At 46.4% G+C, this 20,126-nt stretch overlaps 1 protein-coding gene across 1 annotated transcript in view; it reads right to left on the bottom strand.

Moving 5' to 3' along the window:
- The window catches only part of LOC146822458 (uncharacterized), a 326,778-nt gene extending 316,557 nt beyond the window's left edge, over positions 1-10,221 (bottom strand). The window contains exon 1 of the mRNA XM_085610060.1: positions 10,011-10,221. Within this exon, the coding sequence (XP_085466186.1) occupies positions 10,011-10,221 (211 nt within the window). The remainder of the gene's footprint in view (positions 1-10,010) is intronic.
- Positions 10,222-20,126: the final 9,905 nt, after the last annotated feature.

Here is a 20,126-nt window from a genome sequence, read left to right as displayed (position 1 = left end):
GTCAGCAACTTACTGCCCACCTACAGAAGACTTTGTGTCAAGTACCTGTACCAGAACTGTGATTTTCTGCTGTAGCAGATGAATATTCCACAATCTCCTATTCCGCTACTGTGAACTAAGTTCACAAGCAGCAAAGGGGGGAAAGGGGATTGGGATGAAAAGAGAGACCGCCACAGCTACTCTTCTACTGGACTGGAACTCTTGCTTGGAACCGAGTTGTCTCCTGAAACAGAGAATGTCTTGTAACGACCAACAACTAAGCACAAACCCAAGGCACTATACCCTTATCTAGAATACCTGTCCCTTCGTTGTGGCTAGCTGCTCTCTTGTAGGTATTTAGTTTTGGGCTTTAATACAGCTTGTCCCTACAGGTAAGTTGCCTTCTCTTGAAGGACTCTGTGTTTGCCTTGTCTCGTAATATGCAGATTATGTAAGACTCTTTTTCACTTCTTTTCTTTTGCAGGATATGTCTGTGCAGTATGAATGCTAACTCTCCTAGTCTCCTATAGGACTGAATTTCTGAGGAACGTTGGTAAGTACACATATATATATATAGCTATATCTACTGCTGGCTTCTTTTCTGGAAACTGTATCCTTGTCGATATCTTTGTACTGAAAGTCTTTCTGTAGTCTGTAAATTCAGGTAGAACGAAGTCTTAGATAGTTGACGTCTTCCAATCTCACTCTTACTACCATTGAGCCTTCACTGATTATGTCTCTCTGAAAAGTGTTCACCTCTGGGAATGAACGAGCGAGAACACCTTAATGGAAAATACCTCTGTGCTCACTAAAGTCAATAACTGCAAGGTGCTAGTCAGGAATTGATAGTATCATCCACTATTACCTTCCTACTAGGCACAACACTCAAATGAACTGTGTGCTGAAGTCTCAGAGAATAACTCTCTTCAGAAAACAAGTTTAAGAAATCCTATCGCTGAATGGACCAACGACAAGACTCACCTTCTTCACAGAGTTTACCTACTGTGAAAACCAGAACTCTGTCCAAAAAAAATGCCTTCCGAAATCTCCTTCTGTGAGTAGAGTTGGAAAACACAGCCGTTTCCTCCAAAACCTCAGTTGAAGTGCATAGTGCTTCGCACGAGCACAGCTGAGCTGGAAAAGCGGCCAAAACACTAGACCAGCAACCGGGTCGGTCATCTCGAGCGGCCATCTTGGAATTCCGCCATAGAGATGGAAGCAGACAACGGAGCCAGAAGGAAACCCATCTCAGAACATGACCCTGCAAAGCTTGGCAGGGCTGTACTTGTGCATATTTCCTCCTAACAGGCGTAACTTGAGGGCACTAAGAGATCTACCCTGACCAGCCCTGACACTCTGCACACATTTCAGCCATTCTTTCAAAGCCTGGAAGCAGCTGAGGATCATTCAATGTGATACTAGAATGCCAGTTAAAGCACTCATCCAGGAGGTGCAAACACATTGGAACTCAACTTATTACATGCTTGAACATCTGTTTGAGCAGTACAGACCAATCAATGAATATGTCATGCAAAGAGGGGATGCTGCTTTGAAAGGCATGATCATTGAGATGGACCAATGGGGCCTTGTTAAATACGTAATAGAGACGCTGCTTCCTTTCGAGGTCTTCACACGTGAAGTCAGCAAGGAGGATTGTACCATGGGCCAAGCTATCCCATTGTTGTGCATGCTACAGCAACAGCTAAAGGAGGTGTCTTCAATGTACGCAGGTGTGGAGGAAAAAAAGAAGCATATGATTTGGTGGAGAGCTTAATCCTTCGCTTATCTGAAAATACAAGGGTGCAAGAGAAACATTGCGTCATCCAACCAGTGCCACAATTCTTGATCCACGGTACAAACCATTACTGGATAGTTTCATTATTTTCTCAGACAGGGATGTTGCCATCTAGAAAGCCTGGGTAGCTGTGAAAGCCAGTGAGCTAGAAAAAGAACAGCCGGGAATTAGAGACCCACTTCTCCAGGGCTCAACAAGTACAGCAGGGCAGCCTTCAATTTCAGATTCACAGCCTGAGGGCAGTGCAGTTGGCTCACAGCAGCCAAAACCACCAACATCAAGAATAGGAGCAACAGCCCTGAAGTCAGCAAATGTATGGTTTCTACAGGAAAGGCTTAAGTCTAGTGCTGACGCAAAGGCAAAAGAGGCCGAGCAAAGTGGAGCACCCATGTCCATTAAGTGGATGGTCCAGGCCTATTTGGATAACCCAACAGAGGTCTACTTTGATCAAAACCCATTGCTGTATTGGTATGGGCAAAGGCGCCAATGGCCAGTGCTCAGCAGCCTGACAATAAACTATCTGGCTTGCCCCGTCGCTGGTGTCTCTGCTGAGCGTGCTTTCAGTGCTGCTGGTCCCATTCTGACAGTGAGACGGACCAGTCTCTCGCCCCAAAACTTGGAGAGGTTAACCATGATCAAAATGATTCAGCACTTTATACCACCGGATTACAGCATACCTGAGGTAGCACAGCAGGAAGATAATGACGGCGACTCAGGACATGGAAGTAGTGTGCTAGGTGACCTACTTCTGGTAAAACCACCAGATTTTGAGGACAATCTCGACTTACATGACAACATGTAAATGATGGCATGCATTGCACGCTGAGCGTTTGTTGTGCATGATGTATACTATTCAAAATATATACCAACAAGCACTTCTCCAAAACCAATTACTTACTATAAGGCATTATGTCCATGGTAAAATTACAATTGTCAAACAGACCAATGGTTTTGAATTTTTATTCAAAAAGATATCAAATTAATAAATCATGTTTTTCTTTTATGGAATACAAATACAGTTCATTATCAAAAATATACACCAGCAAACTCTGAAGAATAAATATTTAACATACCAAATGTAGAGGAGCCCCACCAACATTACAATGAACTATGAACATATTGTGCATAGGTTAATAAAACATGCCAAAAAGACATACCACATTGCCAAGACAAATGAACAATAGACAACAAACAATATTGACACCAGGAAAATACACAAACACACTAGAACACAATTTGATATATACCCAGTTTTACAAATCATTGCTCATACATGTTTCAAAAAGCAGAAAAACGCTGACGGAAATGGCACATAAATAGACAATTCCTCCATCAAGGCCCTGAAAATTTAGCTAAATCAGTGCTTAAAGCCATCTGTCGCACATGCACTGTTGATGAATAAGAAGTGCAGGGGGCTCTCTATCCACACATGTCACCAACCGGTCTGTAGGAATAACAAAACATCATATAACAATAAAAATAATTGAACAAGTTAAAATACTACGGAGTTTTGGCAACCCAAGATATAAATCTGAGACTTGCCACCAATAGAGTGTATAAAAGTAAAAAGCCGATCCAATTTGTGTGAGATTTTGGAGAATGAGAACCAAGTGCAACCCCAATAACGTCATGCCACACAAAATGTGAGCTTCCGTCCTGGCCGGGACGACCGTGTAAGTTCCTGCCTTATTTCAACATACCCTCTTTTTCTATAGGCGCACACAGGTCTAATCCTTCCATCTGATTTATCATAGAATTGTTAGCCTCAGCCCTCTTTGAAGTACCCACAGACTTTGGGGACCTACCGGGTGCCACCGTATTTTATACAGAGTGACCTACAGGTAAGCGTAGCAGTCATAGCTGTTTTGTCGTTTCAGACTCATTTGGGCATTAGATTTTTATCACCGTGAGCAGTTTCCTCCCATCACAGGTCGGGCCAGACTTATCTAGTCCGGGCTTTCATTTTGCCTCCAACCTTTCAAAATCTATTACCTTTTTCTGCCGCAGGAGCATATCTTAAAGTTACCTAACCACACGCCATTCTTAGTAACTTGTTTTGGCCTCCTGGGTAGATGCTCCCGATTCCATCTTACTGTTGTGTGTCAGTTTCATTCATTCTTTTAGCATTTAGGATGTTACTGACCTATATCTGATAGGTCGCGCTCACTTGCTTGAGGTGGGTCATCACACCAATAGGCTCATGCTTTGCACACTTTGACCTTAGGCGTCATTTACTGTATCGCAAAATCTGCATTTTGTTGCTACATTTCTGCATTTCCATTCTTTAGCACTAAATATGTCACGTGGGCTTGCTCCCTAGATGCACACAGGTCTTAAGAAGAAGTGACCATCTGAAGACCATCTCGGCTAAGCTAACTTTTGCCCATAAAAGTATGTGTATGTACTTACTCTTGGGTGTGACTTCTTTCCATCTTGTCTTTACTTTCCTTTCCTTTTTAGGTTGAGCCTGTAACAGCGCGCATGCGCTGTTCTGGCGAAGACTTCATGTAGGGGCTTCTAAAACTAACCTTAGAATCGCACACACTTGTGCGTGTGCTTTTTGTTTTGGTCCACGCTATTGGCCTTTGAGTGCGTCTTTTTAGCAAAGAGAGCACGCAATTGGCCAAAGGCGGGCGCATTGCTCAGCCCATGGCCTATTGGTGTCGGTTAGCCGCACGGCCGCCATGTGGTTTCAATTATCGTGCCCAGACACGGGCGCGATAATTGAAACCACATGTCTTGCATGCGGCCTGGCTAGGGGTCTGAAGCTGGGACCGGGCCCGGGGCTCGTGCTCCGTCCGGCAGGGCCCGGGTGCGGGAGCCCCCCGTCCTGCAAGCCAGCCGAGGGTCCGGGCGCTGGAGACAGGGGTCCATCGGGGCCCAGGGAGGCTCTCCCCGGCCTGGCTGCTTTCAGAAGCATGGACCGGGCCCGTGGGGAGGCTCTCCCCAGCCTGGCTAGGGTTCTGAACCTGGGCCCGGACCCGAGGCTTGTGCTCCGTCCCAGTGTCCCAGGGTGCGGGAGCCCCCCGTCCTGCAAGCCAGCCGAGGGTCCAGCCGCTGGGGAAGGGTGTCCACCGGGGCCCCGGGAGGCTCTACCCAGCCTGGCTAGGGTTCGGAAGCTGAGCCCGGACCCGGGGCTTGTGCCCCATCCCAGTGTCCCAGGGTGCGGGAGCCCCCGTCCTGTAAGCCAGCCGAGGGTCCGTGCGCTGGGGAATGGTGTCCACCGTGGCCAGGGGAGGCTCTCCCCGGCCTGGCTAGGGTTCGGAAGCTGGGCCCGGACCCGGGGCTTGTGCTCCTTCCCAGTGTCCCAGGGTGCGGGAGCCCCCCGTCCAGCAAGCCAGCCGAGGGTCCGTGCGCTGGGGAAAGGGTGCCCTCCGGGGCCCGGGGAGGCTCTCCCCGGCCTGGCTAGGGGTCTGAAGCTGGGACCGGGCCTGTGTTTGTGCTCCGTCCGGCAGGGCCCGGGGTGCGGGAGCCCCCGTCCTGCAAGCCAGCCAAGGGTCCGGGCGCTGGAGACAGGGGTCCACCGGGGCCCAGGGAGGCTCTCCCCGGCCTGGCTGCTTTCAGAAGCAAGGACCGGGCCCGTGAGCCGGGGTGGCTTGCTTTTTTATTCTGCGCTGGCGGAACGGAATTTTCCGCCCACCCCTAATCAACACCTCCTGCATCACCGCAGACCCTCCTTAAGTGTAACCCTCCTCTGCCAGGTAATGAGAGGTCAGAGGTCGATCCTACCAACAGCAAAGAGCCCATAGAGGAGTCTTCACTAACTGTGGAAAGAGTGGATTGACGTGGGAAGCAGAATATTCCCCACTGCGCTCAATCCCTTTTGGTGAAGAATTAAGATGATTGGAAGATACTTTCATTGAACACTGCAAAAAAAAAAAAACACTGCAGCACTAAAATCCAAATTGTCAAACCCTAGATGGGACATTGTATCGATGCCTTTGCTGTATGTTTATTGTAGGAGACTAGGGGGCTCATTAGGATGGCAGACAGACTGGAGTCCGTCCCCCATCCTGTTGTAAACCAGGACCGTCCGCCATGCCTGTGGCGGTCCCGCAACACAAAATAGAATGCGACCGCCACCATGGTGTTCGCATACTTCATTTTAACATTGCGCCGGCTGCTGCTGACAGCAGCACCCACCGCGATGCTAAAACCAAATTCTAATTTGGTGGACGGTACCTGCTAGGCACCACCATCATTTTAAAGGCACCCTGCACCGTCCACCAGGCAAACGGAACAATTGCCTTTGGCGGTGAAGTGGCGGACGGACTTTGTGTCCACCGCTGTATCCCCCACCATCCTAATTGGGTGGTGTGTAGATCGATGTGTGTTGACAGATGGACCGCCTCCGCTGGGCCAACGGTGGTGGTCCTTCCCCCATCGTAATCGGCCCCTTGGTGTATGCGCCCGGTGCACAGATCTGCCTTCATTAATTATCATATTTCTGCTGTTTTTCAGGGGCTGTGGGGAACTATTTGGGGGGCTAGAGATCTGGCGGAAAACTTAATCAGATTGTAGAATTAAGTGCCTGTCCCTAAACTCCCCTGACTTCCCGAGTCTGAAGGTTAGTTCTCCTGAGGGCCACAACCTACGTATCTTCAATATTTAGAACAGGGATGTTGGCAGGAACATGTACTTGGAAGTAATATCCCAGGATGAGTCTCACATTTAATATAAGACCTAGAAGAATGACTATTAATAATTGCAGGGGACTTTGAGCTCCTTGATCATTCTAAATGTGCCATCAAAGAGGATCAAGATTGTTCTGCATTCTGTCCATCAACTGTTGTTTTTGCACCTGTCAATTTACAGAAGGGTTTTTGATCACAAATGTACACCATCATTGAGCCTTTTTTTGACAGCTTAGCAAGCCCAATGACCAAGCAGTCATATCTCAAATTCAGATCAGAGAGCCTACCCATCAACAACATCCTGCATACAATGGAGCAGGAAATATTGTGCTAACAGCAGATGTCTAGCTTGTAAATAACCCTGGGCATAAAACTCCGCTCTGCTCATGGAGTTTGCAGAGTTTTGGGAACTTTGAGTTCCGCGTAGAATGCGGAGTTGCCGATAAACTCCGCACTCTGCAACGGAGCAGAGGTTTTTTGTGTTTGTGCACCCAAAATGTGTTTTCACACATGTGGGAGCGCCTTACTGGGAGCCTGTAATCGTCGATGAGATTTCGGAGCTGTTCACGAGCGCCATGAGATTTGCTAAGCACCCACAGGGTCCCGCGAGAGTTTGCGATCGCGAACACATCATTCAAGTGCGCCTGCAGGGTTTTTGTGAAGATCGCGATCCAGAGCATGCAGAATCTACCGTGACTGCAATCTGGAGAAGGTTTTCTCCACGAGCAGCATCAAAACCTTCTCGAAATGACAATTTGGAGTAAAAAAAACTCCAACTGACATTCGGCTACACTTTTTTGTGCAGAGTCCTTTTTCTTTTTTCACTTTTATTTCAAGAGGAAGTGTCCCAGACTCTCCAACTTCCTCATCCTGCCCAGCAGGCTCCTCCCAGTGCTTTGTCCATCTCCTCATCACTTTTCATTTGGATTTGGAGCTAGAAGGATCACTCTTTGTGTCTGCTGCATAATATATCATTGGATTTGAGGACTTTGGATTTGAGATTTCACAAGTAAGTTTGAAAACTGGTGCTGTTTGTTTGATTGGGGCCGTGCACCTAGATGTATTTGTACTCTTTATAGTTTTTTTTAATGTATTCTGGTGGGCGGTCTGTAGTTTATTTTAGTTGGGGCCTAGTTGTTTCTTTGTAAGTCATTTTTCTTATTTTATAGGAAACATGTTGCACAGTTCACTACATTTTTATTTTCCCCATATTTTTTAAGAATTTGCAATATTTATTTAATTCACTATGTAGCCCAGTAGTCGTCGAAATGGCCTTTCTCAGGCAGTAGGCCCAGAGCTACTCATTGGTGCATGAAGCAACTGTTTCTGTGGTGTCAGTTGAATTTAATCACTATTTAGTGCATGGATGGCATTGAATTGAATACAAAATGTGTGTTTTTTGGGCATTTCCCTTTTTTTTGTTCAAGTGTGTTAATGCCTTTGTTGGATGTGTGTGGTTGTTGTAACTTGTCACTTGCAAACCCTTTTAGCCCTGTGGATTTTCGTTTTTGCATTGTTGCATTAAAGATGTGTGTTTTGCATGCCTCCTTGGTCTGGCCAGTATGTAGGTGTGTTTTTTATAGTAGGCCAGTATTTGCCATGGCTGAGCCGCTCCATGTGGCCAGGGGTCATTTTGTAAAGTCTGTGTCCATAGGCCTGCGTGTGTTCATTGCTTTCCAGGCCTTCTGCTTGTTGTTGTTGTGACCATGTGGTTGTGGCCATTTTGTGGAGGCAGTCAGTGTGCTTTTCCCAGTGGCAAAAAAAACTGGAAGTGGTGTTTTTGGTGGAGGGGGTGAAGAAAACCCGATCACAGTGGAAGGTGAAGAAGAGGGGAACACTGTCCCCAGCGGTGCAGTGGTATAGCCCACATCATCATCACCAGCAACATCGCAATGGCACAAGAGTCAGGTCGAGACACAAAAAAAAGCGCATTGACCTTAACAATATCTGGTCTGAAAAAGTCACCTGCATCAGTGGGACCAAAAAAGAAAAAATCCAGCCTACCATTCTCAGTATGTTTAGGTAGGAGGGGCAGTATCAACGCAACCACCAACGGCACATTTGTACAACAGAAGCTGGCTAAAATGTTAGCACTGGACCGCCTCCCTTTTTCTTTTGTGAAAGGGGTGGGATTTCTTGAATTTGTGGCAGCCATTAGCCCGAAAAGGAAGGTTCCCAGCTGTTCCTATTTCACCAGAGTTGCTGTTCCAGCACTACATCACAACGTGCCGGAATTGCTTGGGCAAGTTTTACAGCAGAGTGCTGTTCACACTATCCACCTGACGACAGACATGTGAACCAGTTGTCAAGTCACTGATCACATGTGTATCACTGCACACTGGATCTCTTTTGTGGGAGTTAGAGAAACGATATCTGCAGATGTTGACACTGCTGACATTTTTAATAGCGCTCAGAAGCATTCTAGAGTAGCCATGTTTGCCATGGAGAAATCCCATACTGCTGCAAATAATTTGGAAGATTTAACACCAAGGTCTTTGAATGGCTGCGACCAAGAGGGCTTAACATTGGTTTTGTTGCAACAGACAATGGCAGTAACATAGTTAAGAACATGGCCGATGGTGGCTATTTCAGGGTCCTGTGTTTGGCGCACTGCATTAGCATAATTGTTCAAGACCGAGTCAGCAACTTACTGCCCACCTACAGAAGACTTTGTGTCAAGTACCTGTACCAGAACTGTGATTTTCTGCTGTAGCAGATGAATATTCCACAATCTCCTATTCCGCTACTGTGAACTAAGTTCACAAGCAGCAATGGGGGGAAAGGGGATTGGGATGAAAAGAGAGACCGCCACAGCTACTCTTCTACTGGACTGGAACTCTTGCTTGGCACCCAGTTGTCTCCTGAAACAGAGAATGTCTTGTAACCACCAACAACTAAGCACAAACCCAAGGCACTATACCCTTATCTAGAATACCTGTCCCTTCTTTGTGGCTAGCTGGTCTCTTGTAGGTATTTAGTTTTGGGCTTTAATACAGCTTGTCCCTACAGGTAAGTTGCCTTCTCTTGAAGGACTCTGTGTTTGCCTTGTCTCTTAATATGCAGATTATGTAAAACTCTTTTTCACTTCTTTTCTTTTGCAGGATATGTCTGTGCAGTATGAATGCTAACTCTCCTAGTCTTCTATTGGACTGAATTTCTGAGGAACGTTGGTAAGTACACATATATATATATATATAACTATATCTACTGCTGGCTTCTTTTCTGGAAACTTTATCCTTGTCGATATCTTTGTACTGAAAGTCTTTCTGTAGTCTGTAAATTCAGGTAGAACGAAGTCTTAGATAGTTGACGTCTTCCAATCTCACTCTAACTACCATTGAGCCTTCACTGATTATGTCTCTCTGAAAAGTGTTCTCCTCTGGGAATGAACGAGCGAGAACACCTTAATGGAAAATTCCTCTGTGCTCACTAAAGTCAATAACTGCAAGGTGCTAGTCAGGAATTGATAGTATCATCCACTATTACCTTCCTACTAGGCACAACACTCAAATGAACTGTGTGCTGAAGTCTCAGAGAATAACTCTCTTCAGAAAACAAGTTTAAGAAATCCTATCGCTGAATGGACCAACGACAAGACTCACCTTCTTCACAGAGTTTACCTACTGTGAAAACCAGAACTCTGTCCAAAAAAAATGCCTTTCGAAATCTTCTTCTGTGAGTAGAGTTGGAAAACACAGCCGTTTCCTCCAAAACCTCAGTTGAAGTGCATAGTGCTTCGCACGAGCACAGCTGAGCTTGAAAAGCGGCCAAAACACTAGACCAGCAACCGGGTCGGTCATCTCGAGCGGCCATCTTGGAATTCCGCCATGGAGATGGAAGCAGACAACGGAGCCAGAAGGAAGCCCATCTCAAGACATGACCCTGCGAACCTTGGCAGGGCTGTACTTGTGCATATTTCCTCCTAACAGGCGTAACTTGAGGGCACTAGGAGATCTACCCTGACCAGCCCTGACACTCTGCACACATTTCAGCCATTCTTTCAAAGCCTGGAAGCAGCTGAGGATCATTCAATGTGACACTAGAATGCCAGTTGAAGCACTCATCCAGGAGGTGCAAACACATTGGAACTCAACTTATTACATGCTTGAACATCTGTTTGAGCAGTACAGACCAATCAATGAATATGTCATGCAAAGAGGGGATGCTGCTGTGAAAGGCATGATCATTGAGATGGACCAATGGGGCCTTGTTGAATACGTAATAGAGATGCTGCTTCCTTTCGAGGTCTTCACACGTGAAGTCAGCAAGGAGGACTGTACCATGGGCCAAGCTATCCCATTGTTGTGCATGCTACAGCAACAGCTAAAGGAGGTGTCTTCAATGTACGCAGGTGAGGAGGAAAAAAAAGAAGCATATGATTTGGTGGAGAGCTTAATCCTTTGCTTATCTGAAAATACAAGGGTGCAAAGAAACATTGCGTCATCCAACCAGTGCCACAATTCTTGATCCACGGTACAAACCATTACTGGATAGTTTCATTATTTTCTCAGACAGGGATGTTGCCATCTAGAAAGCCTGGGTAGCTGTGAAAGCCAGTCAGCTAGAAAAAGAACAGCCGGGAATTAGAGACCCACTTCTCCAGGGCTCAACAAGTAAAGCAGGGCAGCCTTCAAGTTCAGATTCACAGCCTGAGGGCAGTGCAGTTGGCTCACAGCAGCCAAAACCACCAACATCAAGAATAGGAGCAACAGCCCTGAAGTCAGCAAATGTATGGTTTCTACAGGAAAGGCTTAAGTCTAGTGCTGACGCAAAGGCAAAAGAGGCCGAGCAAAGTGGAGCACCCATGTCCATTAAGTGGATGGTCCAGGCCTATTTGGATAACCCAACAGAGGTCTACTTTGATCAAAACCCATTGCTGTATTGGTATGGGCAAAGGCGCCAATGGCCAGTGCTCAGCAACCTGACAATAAACTATCTGGCTTGCCCCATCGCTGGTGTCTCTGCTGAGCGTGCTTTCAGTGCTGCTGGTCCCATTCTGACAGTGAGACGGACCAGTCTCTCGCCCCAAAACTTGAAGAGGTTAACCATGATCAAAATGATTCAGCACTTTATTCCACCGGATTACAGCATACCTGAGGTAGCACAGCAGGAAGATAATGACGGCGACTCAGGACATGGAAGTAGTGTGCTAGGTGACCTACTTCTGGTAAAACCACCAGATTTTGAGGACAATCTCTACTTCCATGACAATTAGGCTTTCGAGTTTCGACTCAAGTTTCTTTCTTTCTTCCTTTGACACACAAAAAATAAAAATAAATGATATAGTTTAGGAATATTATTTACTTTATTATTTGTGTGTGTCAATGTCTTTCTGGTTCACAACAAATCCATCTCCACCGTCATACTCGTTTATTGCCGATTGGAGTGGCAATGGTGTGCAGTCAGTGAAGAAGTAAGTCCAGTCCAATCCTAGCTCGCCCTAAAGCCATTTCCCTCAAGCCAGACATTGGATAGTGAATACAACAAATGTGAAATATGTGCCTGCCTCCAAACCTGGGCCCGACTACATATCTATCCTTTCCGAGCCTAGAGGGACTTCCCCGGAAGAACATGTAAATAATGGCATGCATTGCACGCTGAGCGTTTGTTGTGCATGATGTCTACTATTCAAAATATATACCAACAAGCAATTCTCCAAAACCAATTACTTACTATAAGGCATTATGTCCATGGTAAAATTACAATTGTCAAACAGACCAATGGTTTTAAATTTTTATTCAAAAAGATATCAAATTAATAAATCATGTTTTTCTTTTATGGAATACAAATACAGTTCATTATCAAAAATATACACCAGCAAACTCTGAAGAATAAATATTTAACATACCAAATGTAGAGGAGCCCCAACAACATTACAATGAACTATGAACATATTGTGCATAGGTTAATAAAACATGCCAAAAAGACATACCACATTGCCAAGACAAATGAACAATAGACAACAAACAATATTGACACCAGGAAAATACACAAACAAACTAGAACACAATTTGATATATACCCAGTTTTTCAAATCATTGCTCATACATGTTTTAAAAAGCAGAAAAACGCTGACGGAAATGGCACATAAATAGACAATTCCTTTATCAGGGCCCTGAAAATTTAGCTAAATCAGTGGCTTAAAGCCATCTGTCGCACATGCACTGTTGATGAATAAGAAGTGCAGGGGGCTCTCTATCAACACAGGTCACCAACCGGTCTGTAGGAATAACAAAACATCATATAACAATAAAAATAATTGAACAAGTTAAAATACTACTCAGTTTTGGCAACCCAAGATATAAATCTGAGACTTGCCACCAATAGAGTGTATAAAAGTAAAAAGCCGATCCAATTTGTGTGAGATTTTGGAGAATGAGAACCAAGTGCAACCCCAATAACGTCATGCCACAAAAAATGTGAGCTTCCGTCCTGGCCGGGACGACCGTGTAAGTTCCTGCCTTATTTCAATATACCCTCTTTTTCTATAGGCGCACACAGGTCTAATCCTTCCATCTGATTTATCATAGAATTGTTAGCCTCAGCCCTCTTTGAAGTACCCACAGACTTTGGGGACCTACCCGGTGCCACCGTATTTTATACAGAGTGACCTACAGGTAAGCGTAGCAGTCATAGCTGTTTTGCCGTTTCAGACTCATTTGGGCATTAGATTTTTATCACCGTGAGCAGTTTCCTCCCATCACAGGTCGGGCCAGACTTATCTAGTCCGGGCTTTCATTCTGCCTCCAACCTTTCAAAATCTATTACCTTTTTCTGTCGCAGGAGCATATCTTAAAGTTACCTAACCACACGCCATTCTTAGTAACTCGTTTTGGCCTCCTGGGTAGATGCCCCCGATTCCATCTTACTGTTGTGTGTCAGTTTCATTCATTCTTTTAGCATTTAGGATGTTACTGACCTATAACTGATAGGTTGCGCTCACTTGCTTGAGGTGGGTCATCACACCAATAGCCTCATGCTTTGCACACTTTGACCTTAGGCGTCATTTACTGTATCGCAAAACCTGCATTTTGTTGCTACATTTCTGCTTTTCCATTCTTTAGCACTAAATATGTCACGTGGGCTTGCTCCCTAGATGCACACAGGTCTTAAGAAGAAGTGACCATCTGAAGACCATCTCGGCTAATCTAACTTATGCCCTAAAAGTATGTGTATGTACTTACTCTTGGGTGTGACTTCTTTCCATCTTGTCTTTACTTTCCTTTCCTTTTTAGGTTGAGCCTGTAACAGCGCGCATGCGCTGTTCTGGCGAAGACTTCATGTAGGGGCTTCTAAAACTAACCTTAGAATCGCACACACTTGTGCGTGTGCTTTTCGTTTTGGACCACGCTATTGGCCTTTGAGTGCGTCTTTTTAACAAAGACAGCACGCAATTGGCCAAAGGCGGGCGCATTTCTCAGCCCATGGCCTATTGGTGTCGGTTAGCCGCACGGCCGCCATGTGGTTTCAATTATCGTGCCCAGACACGGGCGCGATAATTGAAACCACATGTCTTGCTGTGGCGCGCGTGCACCACTCGCGTGCTTGTTTAGAATTGCATGGGAGGAGATGAGCGCTCTCAATTCGATTAATTTTGCGAGCGGGGTCTGACGGCTGAATAGGTATTACACTTAAAGTGCTTTCCGTGACATAAACACAGATCCGGAGAGGGCACCAACAAGGGTTAACTATTTGGAAAGTTTCAGAGGCTGCGAGTATTAAGAGTAGGCCTGAGTGGTAAATTTCGTTCCGCTCGTGGAATTTGCGATATTTTGACATTTTTGCGTTCTGCAGAGAGCGTGAAAATGTCAAAACTTTTGCAATCTGCTGTGAAACGGAAGTATTTTTCTTGTTCACGCTTTAAAAATGCGTTCTCGAACGCGCGGTCGCGACTTACCAGGTCCCTGCGTTCGCCGACGAGTTTTAAAATCCATTCGCGTGTGCCACGAGATGTTGGATTGTTGGTAGCCGGTCGCACTATCCCGTGAGAGTTTGTGATCGCGAACACGTAATTCGACCCGTAACAGGAAATAAGCATCGCCAGCAAGATGGCCGCGCCCATTAGCGACCGCATGGGCAAGTTGGAGATATATTTCCCCGCAAGCATGCAAAAACACATTGCGAACAGGCGGGAAAAGCAATCTCCTTTTCTTCGCGAAAGTTCCGCGTGCTTGCGGAGATTTTGTGCAATTTCGCGATAAGTTGAGAAAATCAATTTCGCAAATTCCGCCCACCCCTAATTAAGAGACAGTCCAGCTACAACTTATATGAAAAGAATACCAAGAGAGAATCTAATGAAATACAAATACCGAAAGTAGGGCCTATGAGGTCATACCCCTTCCTCTTAACAGGAGTCGGTGGCTCTGAAATGCTGGACAGCATGGGTTTAACACGTTGACCATCACGTCAGCATATGGTCATGCAGAAAGCCGGGCCTGAGCATGTCCTCGGGGGGTATCCTTTATTCCCCGGGGGGTTTAGGCTGTGACAGGAAGTGGAGCCCGAAGAGTGATTGATGCAGGACCGGACAGCCGTAGATCAATGCCTTTAGCACGCATGCTCGGATTAATCACCCTAAGTGCGAGGGCACGTGAGTCTTCACAGCAGCCGGACGCTCCATCAGGCAATAATGCCCATCTAGGCATTAAAGCGCTCAAGCCGGCATAACGATATGAATGAATTACCCGATCTGTTCTGGACGTCTGTGTACAGCGAGCGGTCTGACGCATGCCGCCGTACAGACCATCCGTGAAAAGAAAGATGAAATATAACCCTCTCTCACATGACAGTCACTCCTGCTTAAACCCGCTGCCTGCAGATTGTGATGGAGAAAGATTGTGCGGCATGTTACTGCCCAATGGGCATAGAGAGTGCCCGTTCCCCCAAGTGACAGCAGGTGGGCCCTCATGACTGCCACATGCCAGCAGTCCGTGACGCATCTGTCCGTGCTCTGCCAGGGTCCGATCGCCGTTATCCATGTAACTACGCCACGGCGTCATCAGCCTCTGCCGTCTATCGGCGTTACGTCTGGATCAAAGCATTTGCAGGGATTGTGCCTGCGGTATTTCTTCCCTATACCCGATTAATAACTTTATCTAAAATATATCCCCATGTTTAAACGGTTTACGAATAAACACGCTCATCTAGCCCAGGACGACGATGCTGGGTAGTGTTACCCGTGATCAATACGGTGATTACCATGCTTTTAGAAAGGGAACAAAAATCATTAGTTTCCTTTAGCTGAGAGCTCGGCGCTTTGCATATGCTGGAAATAGTATTCTAAGGATGTCATCCAATCCGTCCCTCAACATTAGGCCTCGCCCCACCACGGGGCGTAAAAACTCCCAAGCGAGAGTGGTGAATTCACCCTTGAAAAGCGCGTCACTCGGCTCAGACCCAGGGGCCTGAAGGATTCACTTTCCAGATAGGAAGCTGACGTGTGAAATTCAGCATCACTCGGCAAGAGTTTTTGCCAGTATATTGTTAAAAACAGGTTCTGCTAAAGTCATCTGTGGTAGAAATGTGGTTAAAAAATATATTTTTACAAATTGTATTAAAAAAATCATGAAAATAAGTTTTAAAAAAACCTAAAGTTGTCCGAATGACCTCGTCTGAGATAATTAACGGCTCCAAAATTCAGTTGACTCATAGCACACTTGAATATTTTAAAATGTTCGGAATATTGTACCCACCCTAGCCAATCAAAGCCACGAGAATGAGGGTTTGAACCACGCATTCACTGCCTTTGCAAGAAGAGAATCTATTCTCACTATAATGTATGGAGACGTTTCTGAGATCACGTATGCAAAATCCCGCCCGTGTCCTTCTTTCGGTAGCGATGCTCAGTGCGGCACATGCGGCCGTGACGCAATACCCTCATCATTCAATCCAAATGGCGTCCGTCACAGGTCATGGATGGCGTGGAGAGGAACAGGTACCAGTACCAGCAGGTGCGGTGTGTGTTCTGTCATTTCCTACTTGCATTGCAGAGAACGTCAGTTCATGGAATGACCCCTCATTCCTCGCCGTCTTCTCCAGATGAGTAACTCAGTGGGCGTCAGACCCAATAACTCGGTGGCCATGGTTAGCAACCAACATTAATCGAGCTCGATTACAAGGCAAGTCAGGCCTGACCCCGTTGCCACAGAAACCGACGATATTCAATCCGCAACAGGTTCATCAAAGTACTCTTACAAATGCGAGACCAATTTGCATTGCAAATGCTTGTTCTTTTTGCTTTTACATTTTTTGTGGCATGACGTTATGGGGTTGTACTTGGTTCTCATTCTCCAAAATCTCACACAAATTGGATCGGCTTTTTCCTTTTATACACTCTATTGGTGGCAAGTCTCAGATTTATATCTTGGGTTGCCAAAACTCCATAGTTTTTGAACGTGTTCAATTATTTTTATTGTTATATGATGTTTTGCTGTTCCTACAGACCGGTTGGTGACATGTGTTGATAGAGAGCCCCCTGCACGTCTTATTCGTCAACAGTGCATGTTCGACATATGGCTTTAAGCCACTGATTTAGCTACAGTTTCAGGGCTCTGATGAAGGAATTGTCTATTTATGTGCCACTTCCGAAACGTGCATCAGCGTTTTTCTGCTTTTTGAAACATGTATGAACAATCATTTGAAAAACTGGGTATATATCAAATTGTGTTCTGGTGTGTTTGTGTATTTTCCTTGTGACAATATTGATTGTTGTCTATTGCTCATTTGTCTTGGGAATGTGGTATGACTTTCATCATATTTTATTAACCTATGAACAATATGTTCATAGTTCATTGTAATGTTGGTGGGGCTCCTCTACATTTGGTATGTTAAATATTTATTCTTCAGAGTTTGTTGGTGTATATTTTTGATAGTGAACTGTATTTGTATTCCATACAAGAAAAACATGATTTATTAATATGATATATTTTTGAATAAAAATTTAAAACCATTGGTCTGTTGGACACTTGTAATTTTACCATGGACATAATGCCTTATAGTAAGTAATTGTTTTTGGAGAAGTGCTTGTTGTTATAAATTTTGTTGTTTTCCCTGCCTTCTTCTCCAGACTTATTTATTTTTTCAGGGACCCTCTAGTTCTCAATTCAATCTTTCCCTTCTTGTTGTTGTTCAATAACAAAATTGTACTACTGCAGGCCAATCCATTGCATTTTTGAGTTGGGCCGAGTCTGGAGGACTCACTCGGGAGTCGGACACTGTTGGTACAGACTAGAGTTGGACACCATACCATACTGGCAGTCAGAGTCAGGAGGATCAGAGATGATTGATGGAATAACTCAGGGCGTGAAGTGCCCTGAAGGTAAACAACAACACTAGACCTACATGTCTGTGTAGTGGTGGAGGCGAGTGTGGTGGTGTGACTGACAGCGGTGCATTGATTTTGTTAATTCATTTGGGAAATGCTATGTTGCTGTGTGTGTATGTGTGCTCCGTGCTTTCTGGCTTAAATTCAAAGCAAAGCGGAGGTTGGGTGGGAGGGCCTGCTCCTGTTGTTTGAGGTTTCTTCTGGAAACAGACATGATTTAGCCATACCGCCTCTGAAAGTCTTCTTGTTGCACTCCTCCTTAATTATGCAGTTTAACCTTTCTCCTTGATTTTTTCAAGATCCTTTTAGTTTTTCCATCTACACAGGCTGGCCTTTACCCTGCGCTATACAGTGAAAAATAACTCACACTTACTTACCAAACCGCATCCGCCAGGCACCCAAGATTGACGAACGGACAGTCCAAGGAAGGACCAAGACGAATGCGGAGAAGCATCTCCCAATTTGACAAAAATTATAGTAACGTTTCATTTGATTCATTTTTCTCTTCAATCATTACGACTGTGTGTTGTTTATGTTTGCTTATATTTGACTCCTACAGATATTTTTACATTTTATTTGCTATCTTTCAAAGGAAGCCTGGAAAATGTATGTACCTTGGTTCTATCTGGGGCGGAGCTAGCCCTGAAGCGAGATGGCCACTTGGTGAGCGAGCTCCTCGCGACGCCTATCTATCCTTTCAACAATCCTCCTGCTAACAAGGGTCTGCAACACACATAACTTACGGTGAACGTGAACAGCTGCAGCGGGACCGCTGTGGGACTGATTTCGGCCCCAAACGGATCGGCAGTCGGTGCTCTCTGGACCCTGTCCGTGAAAGCAAAAGTGGAGCCGGGATCCTGGCGTGCAGACGCTCTGCGACGCAGAGCACGCAAGGCGGCAGCAAACAGTGGAGTGGCCCGCCGTGTCCGCGTCTCTGCTGGAGTGAGGGCTGGAGTCGGAGAGGCTGAGCGAGCTGGGACCGGACGCAGCCACACGGAACGAGGAGCGCGGCGGAGGGCCGTCGGAGGACCCGCTGTGGTGGTGAGACTGGTGTGCACTGCCGCGCTTCCGCCCGAGCTGGGTCCGTGCCTCGGGGCGCGCTCCTGCCGGCCCAGCGTGCCTCCACGGGGACGGGTGAGGAATGCGGGTATCTTCGGCGCCTGGCGCTATCTTCCCGGCTGACACTTCGCGAGAAGGCAAGGAGACCCTGGCGGTGCGGGCCTGCAGTGGCCGGGAGACGGATCAGCAGTGTAATATTCCCGTGATGCTGTGAGTGACTTTAGAGTGAGTAAGGTCCTGAAAGGCGGTGAAGATTGTACTCCTATGCTGCAAAAGCAATACAGTGCCTAATCATTAATGGAGGGCTGACTGTTCGCGCTTTGCTCATTAACCAGCGCCACGGTCGGTGTGGGCCGCCCCCCCCTTGCTGCTGACCCGCTGACCAAGTATAGAGGATTTCATAGGCAAGAGGCCAGAGGTGGGTGTTCGGAGGTGCAGGAGGTGTCACGCCTGTTGTGATCATAGGGCAGGTGCACCGTCACCACTCAGGATACAGCACCAGCAGCATCCAGTGTTCAAGCGGCTGGACAGGGGTTAGTGGCGACACCACGGCGCATGTGGAACAAACGCCTCCAGTGAACGTACCTGGGCACAGAAGCTACTCTTTGGCACACTACTGAGTCCAAACACGTGGAGCGGACCTGCACGCTTCCCATGGTATAAACGATCCCCCAGCCACGTGCCGGACGGAGGGGGTAAACCCCAGGTGGCCACTGCACTAGAGCCGTTGTGACTTCCGTTGCATTAATAGACAGCCCCTTGCTTGCACAATGGGTAAGTCTGACCGTAATTAACCGAAAATCACCTTTGACCAAGCTAAGAAACCCCAGGATCCTAGCGTAGAAGACCATTCACCGGCGCCAACATCGACAGGTGCTGCGGGAGGAGTGTCAAACGCGGACGTCCAATCTATGTTTGCCACCATACAGACCGCGCTATCCAATATAGACGGAAAAATCAACTCTCTGACATACAGAGTTGATAGGATGTCGGAGCGCATGGACAAGCACACAGAACGATTGGATACGGCGGAACGCAGAATATCTGACGCCGAAGATGGTCAAGCGCAATTGGTCACGAAACAGACGAATATGGAGAAGCAACTGGCGGCCATGGCAGCAAAGTCTGAGGATTTGGAGGCTAGATCCCGCAGAAGCAACATCCGCTTAATGGGGGTGGCGGAAACAACGGACACGGGCCAGATGGAACAATATGTGGAACGCCTGCTCATATCCATGCTTGGTCGTGAAACATTTTCGGAGGTCCTCATAGTGGAGAGGGCCCACAGATCACTGGCACCAAAGCCTCCCGCAGGAGCCCGCCCGAGACCGATTAT

The sequence above is a fragment of the Triturus cristatus genome, chromosome 6, assembly GCF_964204655.1.
Source record: "Triturus cristatus chromosome 6, aTriCri1.1, whole genome shotgun sequence".
NCBI lineage: Eukaryota > Metazoa > Chordata > Amphibia > Caudata > Salamandridae > Triturus > Triturus cristatus.
This window is presented reverse-complemented; position numbering and strand designations above follow the sequence as displayed.